This window comes from Anabas testudineus, chromosome 10 (assembly GCF_900324465.2).
Source record: "Anabas testudineus chromosome 10, fAnaTes1.2, whole genome shotgun sequence".
In the NCBI taxonomy this organism is placed as follows: Eukaryota; Metazoa; Chordata; class Actinopteri; order Anabantiformes; family Anabantidae; genus Anabas; species Anabas testudineus.
The window spans coordinates 11,835,244-11,857,614 of NC_046619.1; the positions used below are offsets into that span (position 1 = coordinate 11,835,244).

The 22,371-nt window shown below is 41.6% G+C and overlaps 2 protein-coding genes across 16 annotated transcripts in view; both read left to right on the forward strand.

Moving 5' to 3' along the window:
• LOC113160594 (protocadherin gamma-C5-like) overlaps positions 1 to 22,371 on the forward strand; it is a 228,525-nt gene that overhangs the window by 162,891 nt on the left and 43,263 nt on the right. The window contains exons 1-2 of one of the 15 annotated variants that reach the window (XM_026357936.1): positions 238 to 2,760; positions 5,915 to 5,971. The exons of 10 other annotated variants lie outside the window; for them this stretch is intronic. In XM_026357936.1, the coding sequence (XP_026213721.1) occupies positions 376 to 2,760; positions 5,915 to 5,932 (2,403 nt within the window). In that variant the 5' untranslated portion in view covers positions 238 to 375 and the 3' untranslated portion in view covers positions 5,933 to 5,971. Of the gene's footprint in view, positions 1 to 237; positions 2,761 to 4,919; positions 4,981 to 5,914; positions 5,972 to 6,297; positions 8,881 to 10,852; positions 10,938 to 22,371 lie in introns of those variants that run through there. 4 more of the 15 variants (XM_026357938.1, XM_026357937.2, XM_026357929.1 and 1 more) reach the window with 4 other exon arrangements.
• Positions 11,998 to 19,853, forward strand: LOC113160597 (putative protocadherin beta-18). The gene has a single exon (XM_026357939.1). It carries the CDS (start codon positions 12,125 to 12,127, stop codon positions 14,720 to 14,722), a length of 2,598 nt encoding a protein of 865 aa, XP_026213724.1. The 5' UTR covers positions 11,998 to 12,124; the 3' UTR covers positions 14,723 to 19,853.

Here is a 22,371-nt window from a genome sequence, read left to right on the forward strand (position 1 = left end):
TCTGGAGTTACACTGTCTTACGTTTTTATTCCGTCTCTTACATTTCATTTTCGCTTCTTTTACACCTTTCCCATATCACAGCAGATTTTTGTGTAGTTTTCTTTTCTGAACTCAGTGGGCCGCTGTTGCCTTGTCTGTTGCAGTTAAACTACATTTACAGCAGTACCTCCTCTTCATTTCGATTTCCGGGAGAGTATGTGTCGGCACAAACCGCATTGTCTTCAGTAGAGTGGATAATACATGCGACGGGACACAACTACCATTATTTTACCGAAGATTCGAGGACTGTTTCTGCTTTGTATTTTAATACCCATCCCTCCTTGTTGACGGATTTTACGAGGTTGTTGTTTTTTCTTGCCGGGCTATATTCAAACAATGCAACGGCAAGTACTGTTGTTTATCTCGATCGTGTCTATTGGTTCAGTCTTTGGACAGGTTAGTTACTCTATCCCAGAGGAAATGGTTAGAGGCTCTTTAGTTGGTAATATAGCTCAGGATTTAGGCTTAGACATTAAACGACTAAAGCTGGGTAATGCCCATGTTTATTCTGGCGATAGCAGAAACTACATCGAGCTGAATAGCGACAGAGGAGTCCTCCTTATCAAAGAGAAAATAGACAGAGAGGCGTTGTGCGGCGATACCACACCGTGCGCTGTGCATTTTCAGATTGTGTTAGAGAATCCTATGGAATTTTACAGTGTAACAGTTGAAATTACAGACATAAATGACAATGCACCATCTTTTGAAAAGGGCGAAATTAAATTCAGAATCAGCGAATCTGCAGTTGTTGGGGCTAAATTTGATTTAGAAAGAGCGGCTGACTTAGATGTAGATAGAAATAGTCTCCAAAGATACACACTCAGCCCAACTGATAAATTTTCACTAAAACTGCATAACCAACCAGACGGTACCAAAAATGTAGAAATGGTCTTACAAAGACCTCTGGACAGAGAGGAGAACGACTTCATGTCTCTAGTGTTGACGGCTGTAGATGGAGGAGACCCGCAAATGTCAGGAACAATGCAGATTCTCATCACAGTGTTAGATGTTAATGACAATGCTCCTGTTTTTACCCAGCAGATATACAAAGGCACTATAGCTGAAAATGCAGCAGAAGGCACAGTTGTGGCTACTGTTAGTGCTTCAGATGCTGATGATGATCTAAATGGTAAAATAACGTATTCAATCACAAATACTTTAGATGACGTCAGAGATATATTTAAGATAAATGAGGACAATGGTGAGATTAGGTTAATTGGGCTTTTGGATTATGAAAAGAAAATACATTTTCAGATCAATGTCCGCGCAACGGATAACGGCGGATTAACGGATTCTTGTAAAGTGATTGTGGATGTCGTTGATATAAATGACAACGAACCAACCATTAAAATTATGTCTAAATCTGCTGTAATATCAGAAAGTGCAAATCCCAACACTGTAGTTACAATGATTAACATCCAAGACCCAGATTCAGGTGAAAATGGTAGAGTTCAGTGTTTTATAAATGCTAATATTCCTTTCTTATTGAAATCGACATCGAATAAATTTTATAGTCTGGTAACAGACAGTCATTTAGACAGAGAGAGATCCTCTGAGTATAATATAACAGTGACCTGCTCTGATGAGGGAGTCCCCTCCCTCTCCAGCAGCGTCACTCTCACCTTACAGATCTCTGATGTCAATGACAACGCTCCTGTCTTTGAGAGGAGCTCATATGAGGCCTACATTGTAGAGAACAACACACCAGGTCTCTCTGTGTTCACAGTAAAAGCCACAGACGCTGACTGGAACCAGAATGCCCGTGTTTCTTACATCCTGGAGGACTCCTCTGTTAACGGAGTGCCAGTCTCCTCATATGTGTCCGTTAGTGCTGATAGTGGAGTCATCCATGCAGTGAGGTCTTTTGACTACGAGCAGATCAAAGATTTCCACTTCCGCATCAAAGCGCAGGATGGAGGCTCTCCTCCACTCACTAGTAATGTGACTGTGAAAATACTGATCCAGGACCAGAACGACAACCCTCCTCAGGTTCTGTACCCAGTCCAGACTGGCGGCTCTATGGTGGCTGAAATGGTGCCTCGTTCAGCAGATGTGGGCTATCTGGTGACTAAAGTGGTGGCTGTTGATGTGGACTCTGGACAGAATGCCTGGCTCTCGTATAAACTGCAGAAAGCCACAGACAGGGCGCTGTTTGAAGTGAGCTTACAGAATGGAGAAATAAGAACTATCCGCCAAGTGACTGATAAAGATGCAGTCAAACAAAGACTCACTGTCATAGTGGAGGACAACGGGCAGCCCTCTCGTTCAGCTACAGTCGTAGTTAACGTGGCGGTGGCGGACAGCTTCCCTGAAGTGCTGTCGGAGTTCACGGACTTTCCACACGACAAGGAGTACAATGACAACCTGACTTTTTACTTAGTCTTGGCTCTGGCTGTAGTTTCCTTCCTGTTCATCACCTGTTTAGTGGTTATTATATCAGTCAAAATCTACAGGTGGAGACAGTCTCGCGTCCTGTATCAGTCCAACCTCCCTGTGATTCCATATTATCCACCACGTTACTCAGACACTTTGGGGACAGGGACTCTGCAACACGTGTACAATTACGAGGTGTGCAGGACCACAGACTCCAGAAAGAGTGACTGTAAGTTCGGCAGAGCTGGTAGTCAGAACGTGCTGATAATGGACCCCAGTTCAACAGGGACGATGCAGCGGATACAGAGTGAAAAGAGCATCCTGGATGAACCAGACTCTCCTCTAGAGGTTGGTTATTTAAGATTCACTTAAGTTCGAAGCTATTTACTTATATATTTGTGATTGTTAAATCGCTTTCATAGCAATCCTGAAATCAGAACCTTGGAGAGAAACATTGTTTATCCACACTCTTCTCTCTAATAGTTACATTATGTAGTCGTTGTAAATCTTGTGTGATCTCCACATGTTGCCCCATTTCTATGATTTAGAATCACTCAAAGTTACGAATATAGATCACTTTGCTGTGAAAACAGCTTCCATCGCTTTAGTTGTCTATAGTTCCTGTTGGCACTGTGTGTAAAAAGAAAAGTTAAAATCGGATCGTCTCCCATTTTTTGCAAAAGCACACTTATCGGCGTCTTCTCCGCCATGTAAACTCATTATCTCTCATTTCCTTTATGTAACAACAAATATTATTTTAAGGCATTTTCATGCATTGTCAACAAATCCTCTAATAAGTTTGCTATGACAATTGTTAGTGTAATTTTGACTTTGAACTCACAGGGACGCTGTTGACCACTGTGTATCAGTTCTACAGCACATATAGCACCTCCCTTCATCTTCGTATATTTAGGTAGAGGCGAGACGGAGTGAAAGACTGAATCACTCACACGGAGGATCCAACAGATTTGAAATGCTAAAACACTGGACTGTGTTTTCTTTCTTCTCCTAGCGGATTTAAAACCCTTTTTTGGCTGTGTGTTTTCGAGTCGGTTTAAAGCGGACTAAAAGAATTACAGAAGCAGCCACTGCAAACGTGATGCCTGATAAAACAATGAAACGGCAAGTATTGTTGTTTATCTCGGTCCTCTTCTTCAGCACAGGGCTCGGACAGGTCAGCTACTCCATCCCCGAGGAAATGGCGAGAGGCTCTTTCGTGGGAAACATAGCCCAGGATTTAGGTTTAGATGTAAAAAGACTGATATCTGGCAAGGCTCGCGTTTTTACTCGAGACAGTACATCTTATATCGAGCTAAACAGAGAAAGGGGAGTGCTCCTGCTTAACGAAAGAATAGACCGAGAGTCGCTTTGTGGACAGATGACTCCATGCGCTCTGCATTTTCAAATTTTACTGGAAAATCCCATGGAGTTCTACAGTATCACGGTTGAAATCACAGACATAAACGATAACCCTCCGATCTTCATTACCACAGATGTTAATTTTAATATCAGCGAGTCTGCGCATAGCGGCACTACATTTACTTTAGACAGGGCGACCGACCTCGACGTGGGCGAAAATGGTTTAAAAACATACGTACTTACACCAACTAATATATTTTCTCTTAGAGTGAATAGTCAGGCAGATGGTAACAAAAATGTTGAGATGGTATTGAATGTGCCACTAGACAGGGAAAAAGATGATCATCTGTCTCTAGTTCTTACCGCGGTGGATGGAGGAGAGCCGCAGATGACAGGAACAATGCAGATTCACATCACTGTCTTAGACGCTAATGACAATGCTCCTGTTTTTACACAGGCTGTTTACAAAGCTTCAATAAAAGAAAATGCACCAATAGGAACAGTTGTAGCGACCGTCACTGCGACAGATGCAGATCGTGGATCTAATAGTAAAATAACTTATTCAGTTTCCAGTATGCTAGACCATGCCCGTGGAATGTTTGAGATAAATAAGGGAAGTGGAGACGTGACTCTGACTGGTAAAGTGGATTATGAGAAAGCGAGAAATTTCCAGGTTGATATTCGCGCTAGTGATGAAGGTGGCCTAACTGGTTCCTGTAAACTGATAATTGATGTAGTAGATATGAATGACAACCGCCCTGATATTCACATTATGTCTAAATCAAATATTATATCGGAAGACTCAAAACCTAAGACTGTTGTGACGATGATAAATGTGGAAGATGCAGACTCAGCTGAAAATGGCAAAGTAAGCTGCGCCATTAGTGATAATAATAATAATTTCATGTTACAAACCACATCAGATAAATTCTACAGTTTAGTAACAGACAGTGAATTAGACAGAGAGAGATCCTCTGAGTATAATATAACAGTGACCTGCTCTGATGAGGGAGTCCCCTCCCTCTCCAGCAGCGTCACTCTCACCTTACAGATCTCTGATGTCAATGACAACGCTCCTGTCTTTGAGAGGAGCTCATATGAGGCCTACATTGTAGAGAACAACACACCAGGTCTCTCTGTGTTCACAGTAAAAGCCAGAGACGCTGACTGGAACCAGAATGCCCGTGTTTCTTACATCCTGGAGGACTCCTCTGTTAACGGAGTGCCAGTCTCCTCATATGTGTCCGTTAGTGCTGATAGTGGAGTCATCCATGCAGTGAGGTCTTTTGACTACGAGCAGATCAAAGATTTCCACTTCCGCGTCAAAGCGCAGGATGGAGGCTCTCCTCCACTCAGTAGTAATGTGACTGTGAAAATACTGATCCAGGACCAGAACGACAACCCTCCTCAGGTTCTGTACCCAGTCCAGACTGGCGGCTCTATGGTGGCTGAAATGGTGCCTCGTTCAGCAGATGTGGGCTATCTGGTGACTAAAGTGGTGGCTGTGGATGTGGACTCTGGACAGAATGCCTGGCTCTCGTATAAACTGCAGAAAGCCACAGACAGGGCGCTGTTTGAAGTGGGCTTACAGAATGGAGAAATAAGAACTATCCGCCAAGTGACTGATAAAGATGCAGTCAAACAAAGACTCACTGTCATAGTGGAGGACAACGGGCAGCCCTCTCGTTCAGCTACAGTCGTAGTTAACGTGGCGGTGGCGGACAGCTTCCCTGAAGTGCTGTCGGAGTTCACGGACTTTCCACACGACAAGGAGTACAATGACAACCTGACTTTTTACTTAGTGTTGGCTCTGGCTGTAGTTTCCTTCCTGTTCATCACGTGTTTAGTGGTTATTATATCAGTCAAAATCTACAGGTGGAGACAGTCTCGCGTCCTGTATCAGTCCAACCTCCCTGTGATTCCATATTATCCACCACGTTACTCAGACACTTTGGGGACAGGGACTCTGCAACACGTGTACAATTACGAGGTGTGCAGGACCACAGACTCCAGAAAGAGTGACTGTAAGTTCGGCAGAGCTGGTAGTCAGAACGTGCTGGTAATGGACCCCAGTTCAACAGGGACGATGCAGCGGATTCAGAATGAAAAGAGCATCCTGGATGAACCAGACTCTCCTCTAGAGGTTAGCATTTGCCTCTAATCCCACCTTGAAGTTACGCATTTAAGTGCTTTTAATATCTGTCAGCACCTTGGAGAGCGACATCTTTCCATGAGACGCTACTTACTTTACATTTTCCGTTTCTGTTTTAAATTGTATCTTTGTAACTTGTACTTTTACTCCTACCTTAACATCATCACTCATGTTGTCCATTTAGTTTGATTTCATATTTAATATTCCAGTTTACTTTACTCTCAAACAGCAGGAATCAATCGCACGAGAACTGGTTTTAACACATCCTTTTAACTTATTCATGTCCACATATTTTGCACATTTCAGATGCAGTTTTACTTCATGAACTCAAAGGGCCGCTGTTGGCCAGTTAGTTTCGTATTTACCGCAGACTCTTTATACCTCCCATCAAGTCTTTATTTTAGAGAGAGAAAGAGACACAAGCAAACCACACTGTCTGGATTTTACCGGAGATACAGGACGTTGAATCCACTTGGAATTACGTTTTAAAAATCGTATTGGCTTTTGGTTTGGGGAAGACAAATGTGATCAAGACGTCGATGTTTTAGACTGGGTTAACGTCGGACAGAACAATGAGAGGGCAAGTACTGTTGTTTTTCTCGATCCTCTCTCTGAGCTCGGTGCTCGGACAGGTCAGCTACTCAATTCCTGAAGAAATGCCGAAAGGGTCTCTGGTTGGCAACATGGCAAAGGATTTTGGCTTAGATGTTAAAAGACTAAAATCGGGTAAAGCTCGTATTTTTACTCGAGACAGCGACGAATATATTGAGCTGAATAAGGAAAGAGGAGCCCTCCTTATCAAAAATAGGATAGATAGAGAGGCGCTCTGTGGACAAACGACACCGTGCGCTTTGCATTTTCAGATCATATTAGAGAACCCAATGGAATTTTACAGTGTAACTGTGGAGATCACAGATGTTAATGACAACCCTCCATCCTTTGAAAAGAACGACGTCAAATTCAAAATAAGCGAATCTGCTGTTCGTGGCGCTAAATTCATATTAGATCGAGCTGTGGACCCTGATGTAGGTTCAAATGGTTTGCAAACATACAAACTCGAACCGACGGACAATTTTGTTGTTAAATTACACGACCAGGCAGATGGAACAAAAAACGTCGAAATGATCTTAGAGAAGCCTCTAGACAGAGAAAAACATGAACACCTTTCTCTAGTTCTTACAGCGGTGGATGGAGGAGAGCCGCAGATGACAGGAACGATGCAGATTCTGATCACTGTTTTAGACGCGAATGACAATGCTCCTGTTTTTACACAGCCTGTCTATAAAACCGCTATAAAAGAAAATGCACCTATAGGAACAGTTGTAGTGACCGTCACTGCAACAGATGCAGATCATGGATCGTATGGTAGAATAACTTATTCAATATCTAGCATGTTAGATCATGCCCGAGGATTATTTGAAGTAAATGAGGAAAGTGGTGAAATTCGGCTTAAAGGAAATGTTGACTATGAAAAAGCTCGAACGTTTCAAATAAATGTTCGAGCAAGTGATGATGGGGGACTAGTTGACTCGTGTAAAGTGATGATCGACGTTACTGATATTAATGACAATGAACCCGACATTCATATGATGTCTAAATCAAACGTTTTATCAGAAGATGCAAAGCCCGGCACTGTTGTGACAATGATAAATATTGAAGACGCAGATGCGGGTGAAAACGGCAAGGTCCAGTGCAGTATAGATAATAATATGCCTTTTGTGATTAAATCTACTACAAATAATTTCTATAGTTTAGTAACAGACAATGAATTAGACAGAGAGAGATCCTCTGAGTATAATATCACAGTGACCTGCTCTGATGAGGGAGTCCCCTCCCTCTCCAGCAGCGTCACTCTCATCTTACAGATCTCTGATGTCAATGACAACGCTCCTGTCTTTGAGAGGAGCTCATATGAGGCCTACATTGTAGAGAACAACACACCAGGTCTCTCTGTGTTCACAGTAAAAGCCACAGACGCTGACTGGAACCAGAATGCCCGTGTTTCTTACATCCTGGAGGACTCCTCTGTTAACGGAGTGCCAGTCTCCTCATATGTGTCCGTTAGTGCTGATAGTGGAGTCATCCATGCAGTGAGGTCTTTTGACTACGAGCAGATCAAAGATTTCCACTTCCGCGTCAAAGCGCAGGATGGAGGCTCTCCTCCACTCACTAGTAATGTGACTGTGAAAATACTGATCCAGGACCAGAACGACAACCCTCCTCAGGTTCTGTACCCAGTCCAGACTGGTGGCTCTATGGTGGCTGAAATGGTGCCTCGTTCAGCAGATGTGGGCTATCTGGTGACTAAAGTGGTGGCTGTTGATGTGGACTCTGGACAGAATGCCTGGCTCTCGTATAAACTGCAGAAAGCCACAGACAGGGCGCTGTTTGAAGTGGGCTTACAGAATGGAGAAATAAGAACTATCCGCCAAGTGACTGATAAAGATACAGTCAAACAAAGACTCACTGTCATAGTGGAGGACAACGGGCAGCCCTCTCGTTCAGCTACAGTCGTAGTTAACGTGGCGGTGGCGGACAGCTTCCCTGAAGTGCTGTCGGAGTTCACGGACTTTCCACACGACAAGGAGTACAATGACAACCTGACTTTTTACTTAGTGTTGGCTCTGGCTGTAGTTTCCTTCCTGTTCATCACGTGTTTAGTGGTTATTATATCAGTCAAAATCTACAGGTGGAGACAGTCTCGCGTCCTGTATCAGTCCAACCTCCCTGTGATTCCATATTATCCACCACGTTACTCAGACACTTTGGGGACAGGGACTCTGCAACACGTGTACAATTACGAGGTGTGCAGGACCACAGACTCCAGAAAGAGTGACTGTAAGTTCGGCAGAGCTGGTAGTCAGAACGTGCTGATAATGGACCCCAGTTCAACAGGGACGATGCAGCGGATACAGAATGAAAAGAGCATCCTGGATGAACCAGACTCTCCTCTAGAGGTTAGCATTTGCCTCTAATCCCACGTTGAAGTTACGCATTTAAGTGCTTTTAATATCTGTCAGCACCTTGGAGAGCGACATCTTTCCATGAGACGCTACTTACTTTACATTTTCCGTTTCTGTTTTAAATTGTATCTTTGTAACTTGTACTTTTACTCCTACATTAACATCATCACTCATGTTGTCCATTTAGTTTGATTTCATATTTAATATTCCAGTTTACTTTACTCTTATACAGCAGAATTCAATCGCACGAGAACTGGTTTTAACACATCCTTTTAACTTATTCATGTCCACATATTTTGCACATTTCAGATGCAGTTTTACTTCATGAACTCAGAGGGCCGCTGTTGGCCAGTTAGTTTCGTATTTACCGCAGACTCTTTATACCTCCCATCAAGTCTTTATTTTAGAGAGAGAAAGAGACACAAGCAAACCACACTGTCTGGATTTTACCGGAGATACAGGACGTTGAATCCACTTGGAATTACGTTTTAAAAATCGTATTGGCTTTTGGTTTGGGGAAGACAAATATGATCAAGACGTCGATGTTTTAGACTGGGTTAACGTCGGACAGAACAATGAGAGGGCAAGTACTGTTGTTTTTCTCGATCCTCTCTCTGAGCTCGGTGCTCGGACAGGTCAGCTACTCAATTCCTGAAGAAATGCCGAAAGGGTCTCTGGTTGGCAACATGGCAAAGGATTTTGGCTTAGATGTTAAAAGACTAAAATCGGGTAAAGCTCGAATTTTTACTACAGACAGTGACGAATATATTGAGCTGAATAAGGAAAGAGGAGCCCTCCTTATCAAAAATAGGATAGATAGAGAGGCGCTCTGTGGACAAACGACACCGTGCGCTTTGCATTTTCAGATCATATTAGAGAACCCAATGGAATTTTACAGTGTAACTGTGGAGATCACAGATGTTAATGACAACCCTCCATCCTTTGAAAAGAACGACGTCAAATTCAAAATAAGCGAATCTGCTGTTCGTGGCGCTAAATTCATATTAGATCGAGCTGTGGACCCTGATGTAGGTTCAAATGGTTTGCAAACATACAAACTCGAACCGACGGACAATTTTGTTGTTAAATTACACGACCAAGCAGATGGAACAAAAAACGTCGAAATGGTCTTAGAGAAGCCTCTAGACAGAGAAAAACATGAACACCTATCTCTAGTTCTTACAGCGGTGGATGGAGGAGAGCCGCAGATGACAGGAACGATGCAGATTCTGATCACTGTTTTAGACGTGAATGACAATGCTCCTGTTTTTACACAGCCTGTTTATAAAACCGCTATAAAAGAAAATGCAGCTAGTAGGAACAGTTGTAGTGACCGTCACTGCAACAGATGCAGATCATGGATCTAATGGTAGAATAACTTATTCAATATCTAGCATGTTAGATCATGCCCGTGGTTTATTTGAAGTAAATGAGGAAAGTGGTGAAATTCGGCTAAAAGGAAATGTTGACTATGAAAAAGCTCGAACGTTTCAAATAAATGTTCGAGCAAGTGATGATGGGGGACTAGTTGACTCGTGTAAAGTGATGATCGACGTCGTAGACATAAACGACAATAAGCCAGATATTCATATTATGTCTAGATCAAACATAATATCAGAAGATGCAAAGCCCGGTACTGTTGTGACAATGATCAATATTCAGGACGCAGACTCTGGTGAAAACGGCAAAGTCCAGTGCAGTATAGATAATAATATGCCTTTTGTGATTAAATCTACTACAAATAATATATACAGCCTAGTAACAGACAGTGAATTAGACAGAGAGAGATCCTCTGAGTATAATATAACAGTGACCTGCTCTGATGAGGGAGTCCCCTCCCTCTCCAGCAGCGTCACTCTCACCTTACAGATCTCTGATGTCAATGACAACGCTCCTGTCTTTGAGAGGAGCTCATATGAGGCCTACATTGTAGAGAACAACACACCAGGTCTCTCTGTATTCACAGTAAAAGCCACAGACGCTGACTGGAACCAGAATGCCCGTGTTTCTTACATCCTGGAGGACTCCTCTGTTAACGGAGTGCCAGTCTCCTCATATGTGTCCGTTAGTGCTGATAGTGGAGTCATCCATGCAGTGAGGTCTTTTGACTACGAGCAGATCAAAGATTTCCACTTCCTCGTCAAAGCGCAGGATGGAGGCTCTCCTCCACTCGCTAGTAATGTGACTGTGAAAATACTGATCCAGGACCAGAACGACAACCCTCCTCAGGTTCTGTACCCAGTCCAGACTGGCGGCTCTATGGTGGCTGAAATGGTGCCTCGTTCAGCAGATGTGGGCTATCTGGTGACTAAAGTGGTGGCTGTGGATGTGGACTCTGGACAGAATGCCTGGCTCTCGTATAAACTGCAGAAAGCCACAGACAGGGCGCTGTTTGAAGTGGGCTTACAGAATGGAGAAATAAGAACTATCCGCCAAGTGACTGATAAAGATGCAGTCAAACAAAGACTCACTGTCATAGTGGAGGACAACGGGCAGCCCTCTCGTTCAGCTACAGTCGTAGTTAACGTGGCGGTGGCGGACAGCTTCCCTGAAGTGCTGTCGGAGTTCACGGACTTTCCACACGACAAGGAGTACAATGACAACCTGACTTTTTACTTAGTGTTGGCTCTGGCTGTAGTTTCCTTCCTGTTCATCACGTGTTTAGTGGTTATTATATCAGTCAAAATCTACAGGTGGAGACAGTCTCGCGTCCTGTATCAGTCCAACCTCCCTGTGATTCCATATTATCCACCACGTTACTCAGACACTTTGGGGACAGGGACTCTGCAACACGTGTACAATTACGAGGTGTGCAGGACCACAGACTCCAGAAAGAGTGACTGTAAGTTCGGCAGAGCTGGTAGTCAGAACGTGCTGATAATGGACCCCAGTTCAACAGGGACGATGCAGCGGATACAGAGTGAAAAGAGCATCCTGGATGAACCAGACTCTCCTCTGGAGGTTAGCATTTATAGTAGAAATTGACAACCGCCAATGCCAGTACCATGGACAGAGACACACATATGATCATCTATCTACCTATCTATCTATCTATCTATCTATCTATCTATCTATCTATCTATCTATCTATCTATCTGTCTTTCTTGAGTACTAAGATTTCAGTCTGCAGTTATATAACTACCTGTGCAGTTTCCTTTTACGTCTCTAAGTGCCGCTGTTGGTTAGTGTGAGTAAAATAAAACCTCTTGCCTGAGTTAAGTCCTCCCTCGTCTGTCTGATGATCAGAGCTCTTTTATTTGGAGCTGTAGCCTCACAAAGCCAGCCGCACAACACTCAAATAGCTCATTATCACGCATGTGAGCTGGGTTTGGCACTGTGTTTTTTCTCTTCATCTTCTGATTTTGCGACGGATGTCGTTATGACTGGCCTTCTTTGTTGTGTGGCCCGAAAAAAACAATTTTCGTGGTGGCCGCTGCTTCTCTGCATTTGTGTCGCAGAAATGGCTCTAGGTCAGGTTCGTTATTCTATACCCGAGGAGATGCCCATGGGCTCCATTGTCGGGAATATCGTTCAGGACCTAGGCTTGGATGTTAGGCGACTGAAATCTGGACGGGCCAGGATATTTACCGAGGACGGCAGTGAGTACATTGGTCTGAATGTAGAAAAAGGAACATTGGTTGTGGCTAAAAGGATAGACAGAGAAGAATTGTGCAAACAAGTGTCTCCCTGCTCTCTTCATTTCCAAATCATCCTTGAAAATCCAATGGAGTTGCATCGTATTGATGTAGAGATTACAGATATTAATGATAACGCTCCTCTTTTCATGGAAAAGGAATACAATTTCCAGGTTAGCGAATCAGCCCTACCTGGGGCTCGCTATTCACTTGAGAGTGCCAAGGATTCCGATGTGGCACGGAACACTGTTCAAACATACAAACTCAACCCTACAGATAATTTCAAATTGAATATTGTTTCTCGTCCCGATGGAACAAAATATATTGAAATGGTTCTTCACACGTCGCTTGACAGAGAAAAACAAGAAGAGCACAAATTGACACTGACAGCGTTTGATGGAGGAGATCCTCAGAAATCGGGTTCTGTTAAAATAAACGTCGTTGTGTTGGATGCAAATGATAATGCACCGGTATTCAGTCAGTCTGTTTACAGAATAACAGTTTCTGAAAACGCGTCGAAAGGTACTGTTGTTTTAAAAGTCAGTGCCACTGATAATGACAAGGGAGCAAACGAAGAGGTGGTGTATTCATTTTCCCACAATACTAACAGTGCATCACCTCTGTTTAATATGGACCCCCATTCCGGGGAAATGACTGTAGTTGGTGTTTTAGATTACGAAAAAGCAAAACATTATGAAATAGACATTAAAGCTACAGACAAAGGAGGCTTGGCAGACACAAGCAAGGTGCTCATAGAGGTGACCGATCTGAACGATAATGCTCCTGTCATAAGTATAATTTCCCTTTCAAATCCTATACCAGAGGATTCGGCACCTGATACAGTTATTGCGATGCTCAATATTAAAGATTTGGATTCAGGTAAAAATGGCCAGGTCAAATGTTTTATTAACCCAGATTTACCTTTCAAAATCAAGTCGTCGTCTACTAATTTTTATAGCCTGATGTCTGACGATGTTTTGGACCGTGAAACATTGCCGGAATATAATATAACAATAACAGCAATGGACGAGGGTTTCCCATCTTATTCCACAAACAAAACGCTTCATTTGAAAATATCGGACGTAAACGACAACGCCCCAATGTTCCCACAGCAATTTATGACTGCTTTCATCACTGAAAATAATTCACCTGGCATGTCACTGCTCTCTGTCAAAGCCAGTGACAAAGACACTGGGAATAATGCGCGCATTTCCTATTTCCTTGAGGACAGCCAGCTGAATGGGTTGTCAGCCTCGGCTTATTTTTCAGTAAATGTAGAGAGTGGAGAGATACTTGCTGTGCGTTCCTTCGACTATGAACAAACAAAAGAGTTCAATATTCGCGTCAAAGCGCAGGATGGAGGCTCTCCTCCACTCACTAGTAATGTGACTGTGAAAATACTGATCCAGGACCAGAACGACAACCCTCCTCAGGTTCTGTACCCAGTCCAGACTGGCGGCTCTATGGTGGCTGAAATGGTGCCTCGTTCAGCAGATGTGGGCTATCTGGTGACTAAAGTGGTGGCTGTTGATGTGGACTCTGGACAGAATGCCTGGCTCTCGTATAAACTGCAGAAAGCCACAGACAGGGCGCTGTTTGAAGTGGGCTTACAGAATGGAGAAATCAGAACTATCCGCCAAGTGACTGATAAAGATGCAGTCAAACAAAGACTCACTGTCATAGTGGAGGACAACGGGCAGCCCTCTCGTTCAGCTACAGTCGTAGTTAACGTGGCGGTGGCGGACAGCTTCCCTGAAGTGCTGTCGGAGTTCACGGACTTTCCACACGACAAGGAGTACAATGACAACCTGACTTTTTACTTAGTGTTGGCTCTGGCTGTAGTTTCCTTCCTGTTCATCACGTGTTTAGTGGTTATTATATCAGTCAAAATCTACAGGTGGAGACGTGAGCGCATGTTTTACAAATCAAGTGGGAATCTTCCTGTCATTCCTTATTACCCGCCCCTTTACGCAGACGTGGGAGGTACTGGTACGTTGAAGCAAGCATTCAGTTACGAGGTGTACGGAACTACTGACTCCCGGGCCAGTGATGTAAAGTGCTCCCGACCCTTCAGTCAGAATACTCTGAGTGTTGACCATAGTGCTACCAGAACTGTGCCAAGACAAAAAACTGATTCAGAGAATATGCTCACAGAGGTGAGATCAGCCTCTTCTTTACCTCCTCACAAACCCCATATTTAAGTGTTTGTTGTTTGCTAATAGTTTCTGTTATTCACTTTCTACACTCCTCAATTTAGAGTTTAATTCTGGTACTGCACCTAATATCCCACCTACATTACTCTCCTCTACTTCACTCTCTCAAAGATGTCCTCAGTTTCTGAATACAGTAAAGTGCAGTGTCTCTACATCACAACAAATATTGTCATATTGTGTCATCATTTATCATATTTGTATAAATGAGTCAACAATGATTGCTGGCAAGTGTCAACGTTGGAATTTCTACTCTCGGTTCAGTCTTGACCAAAAATCATAAAGATATTATATAGTTAGGGTGTCTAATGTCTGTGCTCATTATTCAAATAGTTATTCTGGACAGCCAACATTGTTTTTGTCTCTTTATGATTTGCCACCCTGAGCGGTTTTATGCTTTACAGTTATTAGGTGATGTTTCCTAATTTTGCTTTTTGACTGCGTTCTTGTTGGTTTACTTGCTGCACGGATACATTTAATATGTTGCACAGAAATGTGATGTGTAGACAAGTGAACATGTCTGTTTCCACATGTTAAGAATTCTTTCCACCTTGACAGCCTGACTTATACCATTCTTTGTTCCATATCCGAGAGCATTATGCTGTGGCCTGTAGTAATTTCAGAAACAGAAGCTACAATAAACAAAACTAATTCTAGGCTTCATCCCTGCTAAAGATTTTCTACTGATTGCTCTCACATAGAAAAACACTACTACGCACTGCACTACTTTTTCAGTGACCTAGTTTCCTTCATAACACCATGCAGCCATAGTCATAGGACTCCACACATACAGATCAAACATGGACACAGGCACACTAAAACAACATGATCTAATGAAAATCAACAAATGGAATCCAAAGAGAACAGTGACAGCAATATTAAGAGGTTAAAAAGGTGGTACAGAGGAAGAGGGAACAGTCACTGTTGATGCTGAGGAGATTTAGAATGAGGGAGGAAAGCAGTGTGATGGAGAGAAAGAGGGGGAGGGGAAGAGGCACGTGGCAACCGGCACAGTCTCCACTCTCCCTGTACAGCTTTCGTGTTAGTGATGCACGGCAGCCATTTTGATCTGCAGCCCTCTTTGTCTGCTGAATTAGGGGGGCAAAGTGAAGTGTTTTTGTGAAACTGTTGTTTCAGGTTACTGACTGAGCTGTACTCAGGACTCAGACAAAAATATGGTCTAATAAAATGTGAATAAATGGAAGACAAGAGAACAGGAGAAAGGGGGAAATGTCTGCATACAGTATGTTATATAAGGAATTACAGGAGCATGATAGAAATCAGGACAGAGGCTGACAGTGTTCAAATGGAAGAATCTAAAGAGAAAACTGGGCTGGCTGAGTTTCCAACTCATCATATACTTCACATGAAAGTCACGCAGAGGGTATTTTCTTCCACTTTGGTGTGGTGGTAACAATGTCTGTGGTGAGGAAAATAAAAACACATGCAAAATATCTTTTGCCACTTTTCTTTGGCATACTTAAAACATCTAGCTTCATGCATCACTGGTTGAATGTGGTTTAAGGTTGTCCTTCTGAAGTTATGTTTGCTCAATATTTTGCACAAATCACTGTGTAGTGTTTTTGTTGCTTTGGGTGGTGAGTGTGTATCAGCAGTAAAATCTGCATGGCCTCAGGGTGTGTGCATGAAAAACTCAAAGTTGACAAACAACAAGGTAGAAATAGGTTAATTGTATTAACTCTCGTAGCCTCTGGAAGCAGCCTGTCATCATTATCAGACCACATCTGTGTCTGGTTTACCACTTTCAACTGAGTTTAAAACATAATGTCTCTGGTTTATGGTGGTGAATGTTTTAATTAAGTACAGTAAATTCTTTTGACGACAGTGTCTCTGTAGGGGTCAAAGCTCATAGAATCTCTTTGCATCCAACTAAATGGTTCAGTTTGTTTTACTCCCCTTCGGCGTGTTGATGTTTTATCTTCTATTTTGTATGAAGCCTGGCATTGAGCTGTCATCTTTCCCAAAACCCAAGTCATCACTTTGCTTAAGTTTATACGGACCAAAACACTATAATCACATGCAGAAGTTCCCACAACTTCAAGCTCTTGTTCAAGTGTCCCACTCTCTTGGCCAAGTTGTCTGCTAAGCAGCTGTGTGCCCATATGCATGCACGTGGGGTTCATCCCACTGTGCACAGTGTGTCTTCAAGGATGTGGTTAATGCCTGTGCTATATCTTTTCATTCTACTTAGATAGACAAAGAGACAGAGACCTTTGACCTTTGTTCACGGTGAAACAGATCAAAGGTAAAAGGTACATTTTAAGTTTCTCCAGAGGGACATTATATTATGCATGTATAGCCATGATCAGTCAGTTGCAGTAGACTGATGGCAGAACAAAACGTTTTTCTGCAGCATTTGTTTGCAAGAAAGCAAAGTACACATGCAAGTGCACATATATTTGAATTATCTGCATCTTCTTTTACATTATGTTTTAGGCAAACCAGGTATATGTTTGCTTAAGAACATACAAAATAACTTCTCTTTGGATGTGTATTGATTTCCCACAGGCTTCCGTGTGGAGTTCTGCACTGGCTTTTTTTTTTTCGGAGGATCACACATGAGATTACCTCCAATTGTGGAATATAGGGCAGTGGCAAAGTTGTGTCAAGCTGACAAGACTGAGAAACAGATCCACATAAGCTTGACTAAAATATCTTCTTATAGGTCAAACTTATACAATTTTGACAACATTGTAGGGCAAGATACTATGTGTGTGTGTTTGATTCTCTTAAGTTGTCAGACTATGGAAAAAAAGTTCCAGCTCTTAATACTTTGATTGTGATTCAAATTGTGATACAAAGCCCTGAAGAAAGTTGAGACATAGTGCATTATAATTGTTATCATGTGACATTATATAACATAGTTTGATTATATGACTTCTATAATTTTGATGAATTTTGCTCACTTTGTTTTTTCATTGCACTCTGACAACAGTTACTTTATAAATATTTGTTTAATCAATCACTGCTTTTAGCAGTCCGCTTGTTGCTAAAACAGGACTGATCTTCAGCAGTCATTCTTGGTTTCCAACAGTCTTCCTTTTTCCTCCTGATTTCATTTTCTGCATCCCTCCCCTCCCCCTCTCCAGCTGCACCACTGTGCTGCAGAGAAAGAAAGAAAGAGACAGAGGAAAAAGGAGATGGAGTCTGCTCAGTGTAGGACAATTTGTTCTTTCTATAAAAAGACATGAAACACTATACAGGGTTCATTCATCCATGTCTAAGTCACCATATTCACGACAAGGACAAATATTGTCTTTGTGCCACTTTTCATCATTTAAGAGATTCAAGAGCTTCTTCTCTATTGTGCAGCAGTCTATAAAAATGAAGAACATGGTTAGTGAACAAATGTGTGCGTCTAAGCATCGCCTTTCTTCCTTTTCTTTTTCGTCTTCCTCATCCTCCATGTTGTTTTTTTTTAGCATCTCCTCTTTTTGACACCAATACCAGCTTGCAGGAAGCAGGGTGGGATGAGAGTGAGCTAGGTGGGATGTGTTACCATAGCAACAAGCTGACTCACTGACAGGACTGTACCATTTCCCTTTGAGCCAAAGGGGAACAGCAGCAGATGCAGCCTGTAGTGTGTGGTTGCTCCATGTAGTTGTTGATACTGGGAGGATGGAGACACCCCTATTTTGGCAAATCAGTGCAACATCCTCAGTCCTGGGGTGGCTAATGATGGAGAAATGGGGGGGGGAGAGTGGGTGATCATGGCTGCTTGTGCTCAGTGCTGTCCTGTTTGTTTTCCCATCCCAGTTTCAGCAAACATGGCTAAACATCATCCAATTTCTTATTAAATTCTTTGTTTCTGTTTTGTTTTATCTTTTTTATTGTTGGTTATTTTCCTGGATGACCTTTTTATTTTCTGCATTTGAAAAAAAATGAGCTTTTATTACTTATAGTTTGTTCATCTGCTTAAACTAAAGATATATTGCATACATTATCATTTAGTACTGTTACATTAGCCAAATAAACACAGCACAGTGCTTCGCTTTGTCTAGGAAGCTTAAATTTGGTCTCACAAAGACTCATGCACACATCAGCCTTGACAAACACATGGTCACAAAGCACAGAATCTCATTAATAAAGGATGGGTTTGTCTCAGGCCATCGCCTCGAGGCCCCCTGCTGTTGCTTTTAGGGTAGTGGTTTTGTGCAGCAGTGCAGCATTTTGTTGTGATTCATACATTGGTGATGTAAACAGGATTTCCTCTGTTGTCTGTCACTTGTGGTTTAAATGGAGTGGTTGTATTGTACCAACAAGGCTTGGTTGTTTTACCTAGTTTCTATTATATGGATGATCTAATTTGCCATAAGCTTTATCGTCAGTTCAGTTAAAAATGATGGCTCTATTTTCAGTAAAGTAGCCACAGTGACCTGAAACACGTACTGTGAAATGTTTTTCTCTGTTAGTTGAGGTAGAATTAATGCTTCTGTCTTCAAAAAAAATATTATTTCTTTTTTGTTTCTTGCAATGTTGCAAAAATTGGAAAAAATATATTTGGTTTTGTTCATCTTCTTAATAGTCATACTGCTTCTCTCCGTCTCTATATCTCCCCCTCAGTCAACCATACATGTACACAAATATATTCCTATTTTTACTTTTTCAGTCTGACTTCTGACTGACACCCAGAGCAATTAACTATTTAATCAATTATGTTTAATTGATAAGCCATCTTTATCAAAACACATAAGAGATAAAGCTGTTCTTTATGGTAAGAAATGCTACTACTGCTAATAAGACTTATTATTTTCGTACAGTACGTGCTGTGGGTGTTCATTATTATCAAACTTACTAAAGGCTGACACAGATAGATGAACAACATAGTTTTCACATCTTAAATGTTAATGGTTAATGTGCACACACATTGAACTGCTGCAAGCAACAAAATCAGTAAAATAAATAAAAATGACATTCTGTGAATCTGCACATTCAATCACAACTATGGAGGATGTTAGTGATGTGGTAAGTATGTTGGTTGCCGAACATCCCAGAGCCACAGTCTTTGTTTGCTGACCACCAGTCTAACTGACATCCTTTCTGTCTTGTTTTTCTCTTTTCATGTCCGCCCCCCTTGTTGCCTGGTGGTGCTCCTGTTTCCTTCCTGAATGTTGTTAAATCCTGACTCACCAAATAAGGTAAGAAATATATTTGTATTCACAGCAACACCATCTAATACATACAATAGTACAAACTTTAATGATTCTGCAAACATACGGTTACTGTCATACTTCACACAAACACACGCAACCTACAGCAGCAATTAGTTTTACACAGTCTGAACATCACATACTGGCACTGAGTCAAGAGGTTAATCAGATTTTCCCAAGGCTACATATGTTCACATGCCCTACAAAACATCCACCATCACTGACAATCTCTTTAGTCAAGCATCAGTGACTTTTTCAACTCAACTCAGTGTGATTGTTCAATCTCACTGGGGTGTTACACTGAATTACACTCATCATCACATGGACATAATTTTATATTTTATAGTTAAGTACTCAGGGTTTATGACTTTAATTTGAGCAGATTATGAAACAGCATTTATCTACATACACTCTTTCACAGTAGGCTGCGGAGGGCTGTAAGTAAATGTACTCTGAAAAAGTTCTTCACATTTGATCACAAATGGCAACAAATATCAGTAAGAACATATCCGTATACTAACAGGCTTACATGGTTTAAGGAAAGTATTAGCAGCAAGACCAGCTGTTAAAGTAACTCATGTTTGAATTGTGTTGCAGTCACTATACTGTATTGTCCAGTAATGTATCTGGGATTTTAGTCTTTGATTATGTGTTCTGGACCAGAATCCATTTTATATAGTGAGTCATCTACAACCAGTAGCCATGAACTTATGCAATGTGGTCAGTAGCCAAAGCACAACATAAACATGTCATGCTAAGAAGACATTAGAAGCTCAGTCAGAGGGAAAACACATAAAAATCAGCAAAATTCTGTGTCATCGTTGAGACGTTTTTAACATGATTTGTAGTGTTGATGTACTAGATTGGATCATATTGTTAAGTGTTCTACATAGACAAAGTTGCAACTTAATTACAAACATCTAGCTAAAAAGTTAAATCTACATTATCACATTACACTGCATTCATGTGTTTTAGAGGAATATTAATTCAACCTGATGATCATTTTGGAAGCTGTAATTTGTTGTCTTGTACTGCATTATACAGAGAGCTGTTTCTGTTATTTATCCTACCTAATGTAGACAAAATAAAGTAACAGACCTGTCTGCATAACTCAACAGCACCACAAACATCAGCATCCAAGATGATTACACAGTATAAAGACAGGCACCACACACTACAAGTTCAAAACATACCATTCACATAATGTAACACACACACATCTAATGTAGGAGTCTTATCAAAATCCAAACATACCATATGTCGGATAATAATTATAGTATTTACTGAGCTTTAGTGAAGTCGCTCACTTCATCTAGTACAGATTAGAGTGCTCACTACAAGTATGCAATAACTGAACATTCATAGAACAATGTATAAAGAAGCAGAGTTGCACAGTTGTTAGGATCATCACTTCACAGGTCCAGGGTGTGCAGTGTGCATATCCCCCTTACCCCTATAATTGTGTGTTTGCAATTGTGCTTGTTTGTTGAACTGTGCTGACGAGGTGATGTACATATGACATGTCCATACCACACTATACCTTTCATTAGGTGTGTGGTGGGGCATACTCGAGTCTGCACAGTATCAGTAGGTAGAGAAAATAAGTTAAAATAAATATAGATATAACAGTAAGTTTTAGTAAAATAAGGAAAACACCTTAATCTGTGCAACTTCAACACAGTGTACTGTGGCTCTAACAGTGAACATCTGCAGTATGAAGCTTAATATTCCTGTGTGTGATTGAAATTCACAACTGCTTCTAAATATGTAAGATGTCTGTGGAAAAACACATTACACACATTACAATCTCAAGTTAAATAGTATCTATTATTACCTCAAATCTAAGTATGCTTATTTATGTCTCTGATAGAAGAGACCACAAAAAGTACAATAAAAATTTTTAAAAATAAAAATTTATTGTTACTGTAACAATATATTCCTGACATTATTTTTGTTTTTACTTTTATTTACTGGCAAAATCACATGTGCTTTGGACAATCTACGCCTGTATTCGGTCATGTAAACAGTGAGGAGTGTCTGGGGTTTAGTTTTCCTCTCAGCCTGCTGTCTCAGTGAGAGCAGTGAGCCTGGCTGCCTCTGCAGCAGCAGCAGTTGGCCGCCTGTGTGGCGCTGTCCACACTTGTGGTGCTGAAATCAGCTCCAGCGCTCTCCCCTTCCTCTTCTCTGTCTCACCCTGCCTCTCTACATCTCCCTCTGTCGCCCATCTCCATTTAGAGCAGATGACTCTTATTTGACTATTTCAAAATCAGTTTTTCAAAAAATAATGTGCATATGTTTTAATAGATACTTTTACTGTTTGTAGCACCTAATTCAGGAGTTTTGAGCATTATGTTTATTTTTTTAATGCCAGCGCCTAAATGTCTGGTACTCAGCATGTTTCTTTTAGAAATTCTCTTGCATTTGTGTAACACCTGCATACATTGATATTTTGGTCAATATTGTTCGGTG

Coding starts and splice junctions, on each gene's coding strand:
- LOC113160597 (XM_026357939.1), top strand. CDS start 12,125: ATGATCAGAGCTCTTTTATTTGGAGCTGTAGCCTCACAAAGCCAGCCG.